At 36.6% G+C, this 18,451-nt stretch overlaps 1 protein-coding gene and 1 long non-coding RNA gene across 2 annotated transcripts in view; one reads left to right on the plus strand and one right to left on the minus strand.

Moving 5' to 3' along the window:
* Positions 1-2,032: 2,032 nt before the first annotated feature.
* LOC149170209 (glucose-1-phosphate adenylyltransferase small subunit, chloroplastic/amyloplastic-like) overlaps positions 2,033-18,451 on the minus strand; it is a 39,220-nt gene continuing 22,801 nt past the window's right edge. The window contains exons 3-9 of the mRNA XM_089428940.1: positions 13,895-14,164; positions 13,417-13,596; positions 10,858-10,961; positions 10,564-10,675; positions 3,021-3,119; positions 2,668-2,787; positions 2,033-2,538 (exon numbers count right to left, since the gene is read on the minus strand). Of these exons, the coding sequence (XP_089285066.1) occupies positions 2,422-2,538; positions 2,668-2,787; positions 3,021-3,119; positions 10,564-10,675; positions 10,858-10,961; positions 13,417-13,596; positions 13,895-14,164 (1,002 nt within the window). The 3' untranslated portion in view covers positions 2,033-2,421. The remainder of the gene's footprint in view (positions 2,539-2,667; positions 2,788-3,020; positions 3,120-10,563; positions 10,676-10,857; positions 10,962-13,416; positions 13,597-13,894; positions 14,165-18,451) is intronic.
* On the plus strand, positions 3,451-5,218 carry LOC149170210 (uncharacterized). Its single transcript, XR_016259851.1, has 2 exons — positions 3,451-4,759; positions 4,797-5,218. It is a non-coding gene; the product is annotated as an uncharacterized LOC149170210 (long non-coding RNA).

An 18,451-nucleotide genomic window follows, 5' to 3' on the forward strand; every position in this document is an offset into this window, starting at 1 on the left:
CAACTTAGGTCACACACAACTTTGAAGAACATATTCAATAATATGAGAGATAAAACAGAAGAGACCATCCCTTTCATGAAAGAGTTCACCAAATTCCTTATTCTGTTTAGCTTCATATATCAGTGAAAATACCAAATTCTGTTTAGCTTCATATATCAGTGAAAATACCAAATTCCTTATTCTTGTTAATTTCATATATCAGTGAAAATAGAATACTAGTAAAAATGAGGGATGAAGAACATAGTTGACATCAACAATAATCTCCCTTTCATGAAAGAGTTCACCAAATTCCTTATTCTGTTTAGCTTCATATATCAGTGAAAATACCAAATTCCTTATTCTTGTTAATTTCATATATCAGTGAAAATAGAATACTAGTAAAAATGAGGGATGAAGAACATAATTGACATCAACAATAATCTTACCGCCAAATCTTCCATTGTTTAAAATTCTTACTACGCTAAACACCACATTTACTTTCACCAACAAAAATGTTGAGTTAGAAACCAGCATTGTTCCCCTAAAATTATTTCAACAATAATAAAATACCAAAAAAACCATCTTAATAGCATTAGTTTTCAAGATTATTAATCCATTAGGTTTTGTGCTAGTGGTAATAGAAAGGAAAAGTTGCTATTTGCCCACTCCATTAAGTTTTGTACCAGCAAACTCAATTAAGTTTTGTACCAGCAAAAATGTTGCACTAGAAACCAATATTGTACCCCTAAACATTATTTCAAAAATAATAAAATACCAAAAAACATCTTAATAACATTAACTTTCAAGATAATTAATCCGTTAGGTTTTGTGCCAGTGGTAGTAGAAAGGAAAAGTTGATATTTTCCCACCCTTTTCCCACTCCAGGTTTTGTGCCAGTGGTAGTAGAAAGGAAAAGTTGATATTTTCCCACCCTTTTCCCACTCCATTAGGTTTTGCACCCTTTTCCCACTCCATTAGGTTTTGTACCAGTGACAGTAGAAAGGAAAAGTTACTATTTTCCCACCCCTAATTCAAATTCCACTTCCACTTGTAAAATATTCTTTTCATCGATTGTAAATTAAAACTCTTCGTAAATTTATTAACCAGAATTAACCAAATACCAACAATGTCATTGACACGTATACATAATAACACCTATAGACTAAAGAAATGAGAACAAAACAAAATATCTTCCAAACTATAACACTACCTTATGACTCATGGCTCTTTATTTTAATATTTGCCCATCCCTTCTCATGCTTACATTCTCCCGCTTTCTTTATTTTTTTCGCTTTGGCCTCAGATTTTCTATCTTCTTCATATGTACAGCTGCTTAGCTTTTTCACCAACATTTTTTTGCATGTTTTCTGTTATTACATTATTCCCACCATCGACATAACATCCATTATTACTTGATATTTAGTTTATTTATTTGGTTTTGGCCTAAAATTTTCCATCTTGAAACTATATGGTTTCAACCATCGTTTTACACGTATGATTTAGGGATTTATCCTTTATACTTGATTTTCCCACTTAAATTTTTGGACTTCTCCCCCACTCTTTATTTAATTCATTCTTGCCTTACTCCCTCAGTCTAGCTTCCTCATTTATATATTTGGGTTTTTCTCTACTTATTGTCACTTCTTTACTTTACTCTTCTATCTTCAAGCCGAACCTATTCCCAACTCACTTCTTTACTCTATTTTTAAGCCGAACCTATTACCAACTCAATTTATATAATCTCATCTCATACACTTTTTGAGAGACCACTCTCCTTCTTGGCCCTCATGATGGGTAAACGGTTCACCTGGACTAAAAGTTACAGCCAAAAACTGATTAATGACACTGTCAAATTGCATAAGCCTAAATTCTCAGGATCTCACCCTGTTTACAGACTCCTTTGTGATTGATATCTTGAAATATAATTGCAACCTTTGATCTTAGATTTCATACATTGGAATTAAACTTGCTGTGAAATAAATAAGTCTCAAATAAGCAATAACTTAGTAACAACTTGGAATTTTAACAATACTATCTCGCACGAGCCAGAAGATGGGCAAAGAATTATCACTGCCTCGGAACAGCATAAAAATATATAAGTCTCAAATAAGCAATAACTTAGTAACACCTTGGAATTTTAACAATACTATCTTGCACGAGCCAGAAGATGGGCAAAGAATTATCACTGCCTCGGAACAGCATAAAAATATAGACCGTTTCAGCATAAAAGTATCGACCGTTGCATTTAAGGCAATGACCAATAAAATTTCGTACATAATTACAAAAACCATCAATGTCTTCCGTCATACATTATTTTTCCACTAAAATACAGGACTCTCCTTCTAAGGAAATATTTGAATTGCTGCCTTTTCCCGGTATATCGACTAAAGGTGGGGAAAAAAGTAATGTTATTTGAGGCAATTTGTGTACAGGCAAATCGTTTTAAATGACTGTACCACTAGGAATTAAAGCATCTTTGATTACAGTTACAATACCACTCTTTATGAAGTACCCATCTGTTTCCCTAGCAGCTTCTTGCACGTTGTCCTTGTTGATGATCTGATCCACAACCATCAAGTATATAATCCATCTGTCAAATGAACCTCAACGAAAGACATGAAATAAACCCGCTATTTAAAGTACATTTATGTTCACTTCTGTTTGGGGAAAAGATGGGAAGAGGAATACCTTGACATTGGCTCCAACACGAGCATTTTTGTCAATTATTGCCCTTTTTACATGGCAGTCTTTTCCAATGCCAATTGGGACACCACCTTTATTTGAAAGCAAGCTTCGCTCTTCATCAGTCTGACACGGTGGATCACATCAATTCTCAAGTTAAACAAATTTTGAATTCAAATAACATTATTCCAGGTATGATTTCAATGCTATCATGTAAAAACTCGTTCAAGCATCAAAGTTGGACAACGAATCTTCAATAAACAAAAGTTGCTTCTCCATATGTTTCCTGCACGCTGAACTACAGGAAATGGAATCCAAGATATGCCAGCAATTAACCATATTCAAAAGTGAATACTTACTTCATAGTAATCAGCACCCATGAGCAAGGCATCCTCTATTATTGCACCCTCTGAAATCCAAGAGCGTAGTCCAACAACCGAGTGGCGAATTTGACAGTTCTGCATTGGGGAAACAATATAATGAGTACCTCCTCTGTAGCCACAAATATCTCCCTCACCCTCTTACCACCAACCCCACTCTCTGTCTACATGCAATCAAAATGACATAAGGTTCACACCTCGACCAGTTGAACATAAATCATGTTCAACTCAAGAAATTGCTTTATCTATCTGGATTCTCACATCATATCATGAAAACTAAGACGCAGGCAATTATATTGAAAACAGATCTACTCAAGTTTTTATTGAAGCTAAAAGGCTGGTCAACTATAATTTCCAACTTGATATTCAGGATTAATGAACTGTTAATTTTTTAGTTAACATGTCAAGTTTTTATTGAAGCTAAAAGGCTGGTCAACTATAATTTCCAACTTGATATTCAGGATTAATGAACTGTTAATTTTTTAGTTAACATGTTCTTTGCTTAGGTCAGTTACTTCATTATTCCATTAGCAATCGCATTAACCATTATAATATGACAGTAACTGATGAAAGAACATCAAACATAAATGCAGAAGACAAGCCAAGAAGGTCAAAAACCACAGTCAAAGGAGGTCAAACCACCCCTGGTCAACGTTGGTCAAACCTGCAACAGTGTCTGAAATTTTGGCCCTGTAATTCGTCCTGCAATTTGTCCTTCTGCTGCCACATGTGCGAGGAAAAGATATGCCCAATAAGTTGTACAAACCAATCAGAGAAGGAGAGAGATGATTGTGTGAGTGAGTGAAGTGCCAAATGAGATTGGAGGTCTCTCTTATTTACACAAATCGATGAGGGTGAAGTGACATGTCTCTTGGGCTTCATGAGCCTACATGATGATGTGGCCGAAGTTGACAATCTACACGAGGGCATAAATTCAAAAACACATTTCTGCTTATCCAAATTTAATGATCTTTAGGTCAATTTTGGTCCTCTCGAAAAGACGAATTCAATGCAATAATCATCTCTATCAAATGAGCTATCCAAAGTGGAATTTGGCCCTAGTTGCCTATTTTAACACTCCCTCTCAACTAGGGAGAACTCCCCCTGCGAATCCATCATGCCATCCTGTCATCATGAACCATCTCTGCATCTGATCTCAACTCTGTTGAACAATGATGTAATAATGAAAAAAAAATTGATCAAGAGTGAGTCACAAGACCTTGCCACTCTCCACTGACAAAAGTCAGTCTAGGGGTAGAACCCCAATTGGTAAACACCATGCATCCTAGACATAGGGAGTATGGCAGTACACGATGCGTCCATCTGTAGTGCTATGGTCTCTATCCACTTTTCCCAACTCATTGTCCAGATGAGAGGTACTTCCCATGTGTCTCAAAGTACATGGGTAAGATGATGTTGGAGCAACAACAAGGAAAGAATAAATACATTTTGTTCACAACCACACGTAGGGAAAGGATAAACCACATCATACAATCACATGTCACAACCATCGTAGGGAAAGGATAAACCACATCCTACACGCATGCAAATCAATGAGTAGAGAAAGGATGAACCACATCCTACATGCATGCCTACCAACAATCATAGGAAGGATCCTACACATGGGGAAAGGAAGAACCACGTTCCACCAACATGTCCACATGTAACAACCGACAGATACCTATATGCATCTTTCACTGGGGTATCCACAAGAGAAGGTGAACCACTCATCCTGCTCATATGCCATAGCAGAAGGTGAACCACTCATCCTGCTCATATGCCATAGCAGAAGGTGAACCACTCATCCTGCTCATATGCCATGGCCCATAGCAGAAGGTGAACCACTCGTCCTATGCATATAACATCAACTATAGGGGAAGGCGAACCACTCACCCTATGCTCTCATATATCATCATGGAGTATCACATGGGAAGGTGAACCACTCACCTTATGGTCACACATAGCTCCAAGTACCTCGGCTCCAGGAGCTCCCAGAGCTCAATGTTCAACTAAGACCCTCCTAGTAGGGTTTATCCATGATTCCCAGAGTCTCTCTAAAGAAAGATAATCTTGACCTTACCAAGAGGCGATGTAAGGATGATAATAATCTGCTCATTCAACCAACAATGATGGAGCTTGGTAGCTCTCCAATGTACCATATCAAAATAAAGTGGTACCCAATACTTGGAGTTGTCGTGGAACATGGATTCTCTGAAAAATGAATCCCACTCAAGAATATCACAATATACAACAGTGGTTACCAGCACGTGCTCAAATGGCTCACTGAAGAGCTTCCTCAACCAACTGGCTTCATAATAAGCCATACTTGTTGCTATATACATTCAGCCTCAATAGTGCTTCCAGAGCAATTGAATCAAGAGATATAGCACTAGATGTGCTCTTTCCATCCATCACACTACCAACCGAGCCAGCATCAGAATATTCATGGAATCTTAGATTCCAATAGTGTACCTCAAATTATAGATAATAGAATCACAGAGATATCTCAATAAGCAGTTATCCAATATATGAGGCTCATCCATAGATCGACTCAAAGTCTTCATAGCGAGGCATATGACTGATAGGGTGTTTATCAAGAACACCAGGGATCCCACAAGATATACATATGCAGAGCAACAGTTTCTCCATCTAGTGCACGGAATAGTGCATCAAGGCTAGGTCTTCCATTTTGACTTTAAAAGTCAACTCCCTCTAACATTGATAAACGAGAGGGTCATCAATCGTAAATCATTAATAGTTGCATCTTTACATTCCAATCAACATGGCTTGTCCATAACTCCCTCTAAATATAGAGAAAGTGACCTTGCCAAAATATAATCATCAAGCCACCTGTAACCTGTCCCTTTTCCTGCTACAAACCCTTAAGTTCATGTGCCAAAGTCATCAATCATAATCATGCAGCCTATCAAGTAACAGGGATATATCAAGGCATCATTAGAGTCATCATAATCATAATCAGTTGCCATGACTTTCCTTCATCAATAAACATCAGGCAATAAGAGTCATCAGGTCATACTGTCAGGGATTTTATAGCTCCCTCTGAAACCTTGCTTCACGTGATCATCTGGCTTTCAATCGTGAGCTCCTCATGCAAGGGATGAGACTTTCGACAAGGTAATTGCAACAACAAACTTCTAAGAAGCTTGCTTCAAATCAGAGAGTATACTCTAAAGAATCATCATGGTCCTTCTTCAACTAGAGTGAAGAAATCCGCCCACGAGATTATCCCAAAACAACTGCATTATGCTTCATTGCTAGATGACTACAACCAACACATTAAATCACCCAATCCATGATGAGCAGGGGTCCTTCATATCCGGGCATTCATATTCATAAGACCATCCTTCATAAGGTCCTAGCACAACGCATCAAAGTTCCTAATGACCCAATCAAGATGCCAAAATCAGGGTCCTCATAGTTCCCTCTGCTCATCGTGCTTGCCAAGACATAGGATCTGCCATGCACATTCTTCTTTCAAAGATTTCTTCACGAGGCACTTGTAATAGTCATAGGCAAGCACTACCAAGCACAATATGTGATCATAAAAGCATGATATACAATATAAGGTTTTCATACACTAATGGAGGATGGAATTCAAAACATCATCATCATCAATCATACCCTAGAATCCACAAACCCTAAAAATTAGGGTTTCATTTGTGAGCTACGGTTGTCCATGAGACAGGTAGGGTTCTTATTCAAATGAAAACCTCCATCAAAAGACCCTTAAAACAAATTTTAAAAAATGTATTACACGTACCTTGAGAGAGACCATATCTTTGATTTTACGTTCATACAAGCTACTACAGGCTACTACAGGGGTTTGCTTTAAAGTGCCTTGCACTTCTTCTATCTGCCAGACTTTCAAGGGTACTATCATCCCTATCCAAAGGTGCCAACATAAAGGAGTTGCATACTTTTCTTATATGAACTTCATTTGCTTCAACTGCTAGACAATGAGCAACTTAGTCAACAATATGACATTATGGACGGATTTTACTATTCTTCAAAAATCGTTTTCAAATTGATGTCTAAAGAGACCATCCCTTCTCATAACTGCATCTTGTATTTTCATTGACTTCAAGGCGCCTTTTATGAAGGCTTCAAAGACATGAATATATATTCCTTATTGATTTGCAAGTCGGCTTCAATGGAACTGGCTTATAACACTTGTATATATATATATATATATATATATATATATATATATATATATATATGCGCTTGTAACAGTGATAAGGACTCAGCCTCTTCTTCTATACACAGAAAAGGGTTCCTTCATTTTACTTATATGAATTACATAGGATGCCCATTGATTGTCTTTTTAAGGCTACAATTCATACCTTGCAAACATATGCATACAAGATCTTGGCTTCCTTAAATTATGGAGGGCCTTAGAACTGTCCTTTATAATGTTGTGCCTCTAATTCCAAGACAAGTCCTCCTCAAGATGACTGATAGGATACCACCCTTCTAGCTGTAAATGAAGTCACCTTTTAGGGCCTCATAGTCCAGTGACCACAATGTATCAAAGTCCACACAATTGCCAATTTTTTCTTTAGATTAGGGCATTTAACTTTCTTCAAAACAATGAGAATAACAAATTGATAACAAGGATGCATTGTCAAGAGCAGCAGAAGCAAAATACCCTTCAATTCTACTTGAGCAAAGAAGTCCTCCAGAATTGCTTCAGACAGAGGGAAGAAATACCTTGTTTATACTTAGAATCAAGCCTTCAAAGTAATGTACAAAGATGCCATGAATTGATCCACATTAAATTCCTCAGTGTTGAAAGGGAACTTAATAACTCAGTTTGAAGGTTGTTGTGGCTCAATTGCAAATGCTTTCACTTTGAAGAATAACACAGTGAAACCCTCTCCAATCAAGTCACAGAACTTAATGTTGTAGGTTTAGTCCACGGTTCTTTATATGCATTGAATTACCACAGGCCTCCTATAGGGTCGAAGTATTGTCAAAAGGAAGCGTTTGCAACCTTGATACATACCATAAACCATAAAATAGTGTGAATACTCTGCCTATATTACTGCCCTACCACAGGGTCGAGAATCCTCCACTGGTGGTCAATCAAAGGTTCAAATCCCACAACCAGCATAACCCTAAGCCCAACAAAAATGACAAAATTGTGCCACAAATGACCTTGGTTGAGGCCAAGTAGCCTCAAACAATCTGCTCATTCAATGAGTGACCTAAACAGAAAACAAAAGAAAAAAAAATGCCAATCTTCCACAGTAGATTCATTGCTACACAGGGACGCAATACCTTAGAAATTAATTCGCAAAAGAGTACGTCAAACCAACGCATCCTACAAAAAAAACTCTTCATAGACTTCTTATCATGATAGGTAGCTTAGTTGTTGAAGGAGGACTTTAGCATCTTCAGATTTGATTAATGGCCTTCATGAGCTATTTAGCCCAACTCTTGCATATACCCAGACTTGCATTATTTTTCGAGACCTCTCATGTTTTCTAGGGCTTGTAACAAGATACTTCAAATGCATTAGCAATCCATTGCTTTATCTTGACTTCAGGGAAACTTGACAACATCTCTTGTGATTGCATTCCTCCTCTTGCTTGGGCTTGACCTCACCTGGCTCTGATACCATGTTAATTTTTGAGTTAACATGTTCTTTGCTTAGGTTAGTTACTTCATTAATCCATTAGCCCATTATTAATTCCATTAATCCATTAGCAATCACATTAACCATTATCATATGACAATAACTAATGAAAGAACATCAAACATAAATGCAGAAGACAAGCCAAGACAAGAGGACACCAGATTTGGCGAATGCCAGGGAAAAACCCCAAGATGGGGAAAACCCTTTGATCAATTCTTCTTATTATTATATCAAAATGTTCAACACAGAGAGAGTACAAAAGTCAAACTAGACTTGTCAAATCGAAGTCAAAACATCCCTTTCAAATCTGTAGTCAACAGCAGTCAAAATATGCTCTAACTAGAAAGTCAACAGCAAGTTAAAGTAGCAGCAAACTGTCCTCATGCAGCTTGGTCATACCCAGTCAAACTCGGCCTTCAAAGGTGGTCAAAGACAACCTAAAACAATCATGAAAACAATGGCTAAAGTTGGTCAAGCTCTGCGGTCAACCCTACATTTGGTCTGCAGTCAAAGTCAACAAAATGCCTCGGTTCCTGTGTCAAAAGATGTGGCCTGCCAAAAATGAAATTCTGGCACAAAAATCGCAATCAAAGGAGGTCAAATCACCTCTGGTCAACGCTGGTCAAACCTGGTACAGTCTCTGAAATTTTGGCCCTGTAATTCGTCTTGCAATTTGTCCTTCTGCTGCCACACATGTGAGAAAAGATATGCCCAATAAGTTGTACGAACCAATAAAAGGAGAGAGATGATTGTGTGAGTAAGTGAAGTGCCAAATGAGGTTGGAGGTCTCTCTTATTTATACAAATTGATGAGGGCGAAGTGACATGTCTCTTGGGCTTCATGACCCTACATGATGATATGGCCAACCTTGACAATTTGTACATGTGAGGGCATAAATTCAAAAACACATTTCTGCTTATCCAAATTTGACGGTCTTTAGGTCGATTTTGGTCCTCTGGAAAAGAGGAATTCAATGCAATAATCATCTCCATCAAATTAGCTATCCAAAGTGGAATTTGGTCCTAGTTTCCAATTTTAACATGAACGAATCTAAAAACCATCCAATGGCGTAAAGGTAAAAGCAAAAGGATGAACTCATAGGATAACATTTCTATGTCTTTTTCTCTTTTCAAGTAATTCCTGATTCAAAGCTCTCATCATTCAAATTCATCCAAATTCAGTCTCCTACTACTAGCTAAGACTAACCAGACTTTAAAGGCTGGTGTAATTGGATGGAAAAATTTAGAAAAAATAAAAAAATTAAGTTGAATCTGAAAAACAAATGTGTCTATAGCGAATCAGAAATATATCACAGCATGTTTTGATATTATTGGAAAATTTCAATATATGCCAATAAGTTTAAACCGAGACTAGAAAAAGAAGATATTTAAGAAAAAGTAAGCAACTTAAATGATTGGTACTCATGGTCTGGGTTGTCAAACATGAAGATGGCAATGAGATAAAGCCAACAGAAAAACGTATTTGGGAACTCAGCACCAATGGCCAAAGTGAAAGGCTAAAGCTAAATGGCATAATACTACTGGATATAAGAAGCTATCCAGTGACTAAAGTAGTCCACTAGAAATACATGGTATTATAAGATTATCAAGGACCAGTTAAAGATTCCAGGAACATCCTGCTGAAATTGTAAAGGCCATAAATAATTAGCGCATGATATCCTAAATGTGGAGCTTCGACTAATTCAGTAGCATTTCCCTTATTAGAGTTTCGGTCTTAGAAGAAATCAAAGATCCATATGATTGTGCATTTGGTTATGCAGATAACATGTACATATGAAGACTGTCCGAAAACAAAAAAAAATAATCGAAAGATTAGGTTACAGAAATAAACTATAAGAGCTACCTTTATGACACATCCCTCGCCAATAACACTGTCAGTCACATCTGCATCAAGCATCTTCGATGGTGGCAAAAATCGAGATTGAGTATAGATTGGAGCAGATCTATCATAAAAGCTGCCAAAAGAGCACACTTCCAATGAAGAGATCTAATAAAGCCAACATTACATTCTCTCTACTGATTTATAATGTCAATAAGAGTAAACATCAAATTTACCTGGATGCCAAACCTCCATCCCTGATTGAAAATAGCAAGCAACAAAATACTTTTACAGTGTCTTCACTTTGAAAAGACATACCTGAAGTCTGGTATTGGCTTCTTGGTAATACCTAAATTTGCATTATAAAAAGCCTCGATGGTACCAATATCTTCCCAATATCCATCGTACAAATATGCCTGTACCTGTACTTTGCAATTAGAAGAATAAACACATAAGAGATGGAAATAATATACATTCAAGCAAATTAAGGAAATAGAATATACCAATAACAATGATAAGAAAAACATGAAAATCAATGTGACCAAAGAAATGTATCCTGAAAAATGTTTCCAGTCAGTCAGAAATGTGTTTCTCGTTTCCAAAACACATCGGGATGCTGTAAATGGCCTTCAGGATATAACCAGATGGCAAGAAACATCACATCAAATTCTGGCCTGTTACCACAAAAGCTAGCACCCTACTGCAAAGACTCACTAGGCATTCTATGTTTACAGTAACAATGGGATTAGCCACCACTGTCACCTTAGTAGCTATTCCCCTGCTGTTCTGTGGATGGGTGTTATCCCCACAGGAGAGGCTTCCCCAGCCGATCTAAGAGATTAAAGTAACCTAGGAATTCTCAGGCTAAGTACCCTCAAAGGATTCTTCTAAATGGATACCCTAGAATAATATTCAATAAGGTAGGGATCTGAGTGATATGAAGCAGCGAGTTCAAAGAACATATGGCTAAGTCTAGAGGGCTAAGATAAGTCCTGGACATGCTCAATAGATTCCAAACACTTACCTTAAATTTAAAGATTGCTGTTATAAGTTAGAGTTTTGAATAAGAACAATTTATGACAGGCAAAATTTATGACAACAATAGTAAAACATCCCACAATTAATGCCACCATATCAAGGTACATAAGGGCTTGGTACTCTTGATTAAATGCTAGTTCCAAACCCTCAAACATGACAAAACCCAATGGAAATGTTGCAATACACGTCATGAAATCCTGAAAATTATTGAGTCTCTTGGATTTTGAATTGGATCTAAAATTCTACTTTTTCCATATGAAATCCAATGAAGTTGGAACCTCTCAAATATTTTTGAAATAATTAATGGTAATGTTAAAAATTTAAGTAAAAGGTTAAAAATGAAATATAAAGGTCATTACATCGCATGAGTAGGAACCTAGGGTTGCATATATATACATATATATATCAATGTTGCATGACTCTTATAAGACCCGCAAGTACCCGCGGGTCTTGACAGGTTCTATAGCGAGCCATGTCACTCACATAGGACCTGCGATCTCTACCCATACTCGTCCAAACCCGCATAGAACCCATCTACTCGTATTGAACCCATGAAGAACTGCATGTGACCCACATAAGACCCGTGGACCCACTCAAAATTCTTTTTTTTTATTTTTTATTTTTTTTGGAGACTGCCGAGTCTTATACGAGTACGAGCCGTGTAACATTGATATATATATATATATATATATATATATATATATACATATATATATATATATATATATATATATATACATATATATATATATATATATATATACATATATATATATATATATATATATTGTATTTCAAGGGTCCTGACTCCTTAGTCACATTGTATAAAACAAGTTTCGTACAAAACCTTTGAAAAAAGGTTGGTTCAGTACTCAACCAACATATTTCCATATAGAACTGGCCAAACTAGCTTTTTCTGGTTTTGTGCCACCAGTTGGACCAGTAGCCTAAAATATTTAAATTGGCTAGTTCAACTGGCTCCAGTCCGATTCTGATAACATTGTTGTAACCTAACACTAGTTTACCATTAAAAGAAAAAGATTTAATTTTGAAAGGCTGACACATAAAGACTAGTGCCTTTATCAATCTTGGTTATATAAAGTCCAAAAAAAAAGGTGGAATACCTTGATTGGTAAAACTGTAAAAGTGAATGTTCAAGGTAGTTTCACCCTTGATGCCTGATGTCCAGTTTCTGCACCGAACCATTCTAATTTCTCATCACCATATGACTCTTACCTACTGCAGATAGTTAACAAATCTAGTAGCTGGGGCATGTTCTCCCTTATTTGAGTAATGAACAAGGATTATCAGTATAATTAAGACCAAAATATCTGAAATGATTATTTCCATAGTATATTAATAAGTGGACGAACTCCACCTATTCCCACCAGAAATTCTTTCCCAAATCCAGTAGCAATTTTTCCAGAATTCCATAAGTAATTATTGGAATTCCAGAATTAACAAATATTGTACGATGGACTGTTATTTAGTGGAATTACTGTTACTTAGTGGAATTATACTTCTCTGGAATTCCAAAATCGTACAATATTTGTTTCTCAAATCAACCAGGATAAACTTAGAATCAATTAAGCTCAAAAAATCAAAATATGGAGAATCCTAAGACCTGGATACAACAATTACTTTTATATGTAAACTATAATGAATGCTGTAGCAAAGCCAGGAACAAATATGCTAACCAATAAAAAAATCACACGCTCGTTATTCTAATAAATGAGGATAAAGTGGATGTTTTTCTTTCTTTGAAAAATGAGCACAATCTCAACAAATTCCGTCTCAAAAACTTAAAAAATGAAAAAGCCAAATATAGACCCAACATACCGCCATTCCAACTGAAGTGGCACCCGGTATGACTTCGCTTCCAAAATCATTTGCTTGGGGAAATTGATCACGCAAAAGCTTCAACATTGCATCTTTACTAACAACATAAATCCCCATGCTAGCTATGTAAGGCATCTCCTTGGCTCTCTCTTCATCCAGGCCTAAAATTGTAGTGTCCACCTGTCATTAAGTCACAAGTCAGCAATAATATAATCTAAATTCTTCACAACAATGGCATTTAGTAAATCCCTCTATAGAAGCACTGTGACCCTGGAAGCTCAGGAACAATCATTTCACATTTTTCTTCGAAGGAAATTTAAAATATTATTTCCATAACATTTAAAATCAAAAGACTAAATATACAAAAAACATGCATCTTCATAACCAATAAGCAATGAGAATCTCTCAAAATTCAAACGTCTATATCGATCTAGTATTTCAGCCTAAAATGTAGAAAAAGGGCTGAAAGAAAGATTACCCTCATCGCCCTCAACTGTTCTCCTTCGGGTTTCTCTGCAAATTCAATGATACGGCCTTCATCATTAATCTTCATTAGACCAAAAGCTGTTGCTCGCTTCTCATCCATGGGTAAAGCTGCCACGGTGATATCTGCATTGGTTTCCCTGTGAGCCTGAATGAATTTCTGATAATCCATACGATAGAGATGATCTCCAGCTAGAATCAGAAATTCCATTACTTGTTGCTCCTCAAAAAGCCACAAGTACTGTCTCACAGCATCTGCTGTTCCCTGCAAGATATTATAAAACTGATCATGTCAAGGACATTTTGAGAAGCAATAGACCCATAAGGGAGCTTATCCCATCTAGTCCATCCTCCAGCAATCTAAACAAACAGATAAACAGTGACATATCATCCCACTAACCTAAACATAAGAAAACAGAGAGGAAACATAATTATTTAGACAAGTTAGCATGCACTGTCCAAACATTTTATAATCTCTTACAAGTTTTCTGATAGACAGCTAGTCTGTATGTAACTGTATGCATCTTTCCATTGTATTCACACCAATTGATAGAAGGGAAGTACAAGAAAATAATAGTGGCAAAGACCTGTCAATTGGATGTAGCCCAGGTGGTTGGGAGAAATGCTGTTATCCTCCCCACCTGGATTCGATTCCCGCATGTGATATGTTGAGATCCTAATGAGTATATCCTTGGAATGGCTTCGAGACTTGTTGTCTGAGAGTCCCTCAAGGACCAAAATATGTGTTCTTCATATGGAATATAAAAATATTTCTTCAAGGAAAAAAAAATAGAGGCAAAGACCTCTAAACATCTAAACAAGATGTGATGTGATATTGGACCTATATATGCAAAACCAGTCATCATTGATGTGATAACTTCGACATCAAGAACAAGTTCAAACTGTTCACAGAAGTATCTTTCAAACAGCAGCATTTATGTCCTCAAACACACAATCTTTGAAATCATCCAACAATACACCCAACATATAAAGTGCCAAAAAGATGACCAGTTTCAAAAAAATCAACTCATAAACGGATGGAACTTATAATAACAGTGCTGAACTCGAGGAAAAAAAAAACAAAACTTCAAGCCATTATAGATCATCAACTTTGGTTCAACGTCAAATTAGGTAACATTCCTACCTTTAACTTTTCTCCATGACATGCAACGCCATCCATAAAGACATCACACATTTTTTTAATGAGTCAGGAGGAAAAGGCTTAGCCAAAGCCAGAGTTGTAAAAAGGGAACTTCACTGCCTCTTAGAAGAACTTAGAAATCCCTTTGACTTCCTCAAGGACATATTGTTTGTATATTGTTCAATAAACTTTGTTAGTATATTGTTCAATAAACTTTACATTTTTACTCTAAACAAGAGACCTGCCATTTGAAATCAAAAGGTCCCAAACTTTAGCGAACCCCTAAAAAAGGTTTTTTTTCACTTTTGCCAATGTGAATTTTAAAGGTTGGCATCCATCAATCATTAAGAAATTTCAGTGCTATCATATAATTTCAAATTTTACTCCCAGTCTTCCATGATTATATTATTGAATAAAGATGGGCCCTCATCATGTGACAAAAGCAGATTGTATAGGAACAACAGAGCAATCCTTATTAAATTTCAGGTTACACATTCACTCTGAATTACGCTCACCAAGTTCATCTCCTAAGGCAGAAGCCAAATTCTTCTCTTCGACAGCATGAATACAAAGCTGTACGTGTATTTTCCTGGACAACCGTGTCAATGTCTTCTTCTCCGTAGGAAGAACACATTCACACAATATTGCAAATGTATACTTCTCAATCAAACTAATAAATTGGTTTGTGAGAGCTATGGAGCATGAGGGAATAGGCTTAGGGTGCGTATGAACAACACTATTGACAACATAAATGTGAGTGTTGTACTAATACCAGCCTAGATCCATCTTAACTCCAGATCTACCAAGTGTCGAGAGAGATCAAATCTCTATTCCACATGAATACCATGGCTTCTCAATACCATGGGCCATTTTTATTTTTATTATTATTTTATTTTTATAGGGTTATTTTTATTTTTTTGCTTATATTTTTATTTTTTTCTTTTATTTCGAGGCTTATTTTATTTTTTATTTTTATTTTTATTTTTTTCTTTTCTTTTGACCGAGTTAAAATGTTTACATTACATTAATCATTTTATTTAATTTTATTTTTATCTAATTTGACTTAGTCAAAATGTTAAACATTACATTACAACATCTCTACCATGCTGGGTTGGAGAGCGCCGAAATGCAAAAAGGAAATGAGGATAATGAGGAAAACATCCTGGAGGTCGATGACATGACAAAGGAAATGAACACAACATCACATAGATGGACAAACAGACAACACCACAACTGCTTACTAGTTTGCACACAAGATTTCTGAATTCTAGACTAGCCATCAATTTTTAAACTATTCTTTCTCACTTACATTTTTTCCAATAAAAAGAATCAGCTATAAAAATCAAGAGGTTTGCCTACATGATAAAGAAAAAGCATAGGCAACATAGATTTGGATTCAGAAAGCTAATAGAGCATGAAGGAATAAACTAATGAATTTGGCTTTTGAGAGCTAATGGAGCATGAGGGAATAAACTTAGCATAAAAGTTTCAATATAAGTATGAGCAACAGCATTGGCAACATAAATATGAGGGCGGTATTAAGAAAAGGATGTGAGGACAACATCCTGCATGTGGATGACATGACAAAGGAAGTGAACACAACATCATGTAGATGGACAAATGGATGAACAGACTTGTCCCCGTTTCACATAAAAATATGAAACTTCATTTGTCTGGAACAAACAATGCCACACCTGCTTGCTTGCTTGCTATTTTGCATACACATGATTTCTGAATCCTAGACTAGCAATAAATTTTTAACTATCCTTTCTCACTTAACATTTATTCCCATGAAAAGAATCACCTACGAAAATTGTCTATGTTAGTACGTAAAAGAGCATAAGCAACAAGTTTCCCTTGTCAAGGGTATCATAGATAGCTTCATTTTATGGGCATTTCTGGTCAATATGGGCAAGTGCAGCCTTCAAACATGCGATATTACAATGAACCAGATATGTCTCTCAATTTTTAACTCTCCTTTCTCACTTAACATTTATTCCCATGAAAAGAATCACCTATGAAAAATCAACAAGCTTGCCTAGGTTAGTATGTAAAAGAGCATAAGCAACAAGTTTGCCTTGTCAAGGGTATCATAGACAGCTTCATTTTATGGGCATTTCCGGTGAACATGGCATATTACAATGAACCAGATATGTCTCAACTTGCAGAGGATACCTTTATCACTAAGATGCCATGATTATGGGGTATTTGTTCTACCAAAACAGCCCACAAGGGGTGAAAATGTTTCTTGGGTGATTTGAACCATAGCGGGGGGGGGATAACAACATTCCCACTTTACCAACCAACCATGCCCCCATTGACCATACATAGCTTTTTCATTAAGATTGGCCACTACATCCTTTTGTTTGAGCGCAATTCTGCCCTAAGAATGGTATAAATAAATGGCCTTACTCAAAGCTTCAAACAATCATGTAGGAAGGGAAATAGCATTCAAGAGAGCTTGCAAATGCACCCAAGTAACCAACAGGGGCGTTGTCCACTAGTGAGGTTAATAGTGTATTAAGCAATCCACTAGCATTCCATTATCAATGTGTTTTTCCCCACCCAAATAGAATATCTCAAAAAGGGATGAGGTCAAGTGAAAATTTTAGGTGATTTTGGAAAAATAGTTACCCAACAAACCTAGCACCTAAGCGATAAGTCACGTGATGCAATGCAACGCTCTGTTGGAAACACTGAGAGGTGGGTGAATCGGTATTTCTTTTCAATTGTTCTTTTTTCCAGTTAGATTCTTCACAATTATAATCAGAAATGAATAATAATAACTTTATTAAGAGAGGACTCAAATCCTCTTTCAAATAATTGAGTACAATAATAGTTTGAGGGCAACACCCTTCAATGTTCCAGGGACCAACATGTCACCAAGCACCAACTTGGACTTTTAATGAGGCTCCGACCTCTAGGGCTTTGACCCTATTCTTCTCAAGGCTCCAACCTTGTGTTTAGGGGCACCAACCCTAGGACACCAATCCTATTTGCTTCTTTTAATATAGAAATAGAGTAGTACTTACTTGGATGTCCTTGACATAATTTTTCATTATCCAAACAACTCCAAAATTGCTTGTCTTGAATTTCACCGTTTCATCACTTGCTTCACTGTGTTGTCACTGTGCCACTGTTCAAATGACACTACAATCTATTGTAACCTATTCCGAATGCTGAGAGACACCTTTGCTGCTGATAATTATTGCACCCCCATGCCACAATCCGAGATCTAAATTTATTGTAATAACAATCCGAATCACAGTTCTCTATCTCACCAAAAAGTCTGAGTTCTGTAGTAATACATGACCACTAATACGCGTAGAAAAGGCTACCTGGTCTGGAGTTGTAGACATAGTCCGAGTGTACAAGAATCACAGTCCGAGAGTATAGATGAAGACTTGTGGT

This window comes from Pinus tabuliformis, chromosome 4_2 (genome assembly GCF_031772625.1).
Source record: "Pinus tabuliformis cultivar Carrire ecotype Pingquan chromosome 4_2, CPIR1, whole genome shotgun sequence".
Lineage (NCBI taxonomy): Eukaryota > Viridiplantae > Streptophyta > Pinopsida > Pinales > Pinaceae > Pinus > Pinus tabuliformis.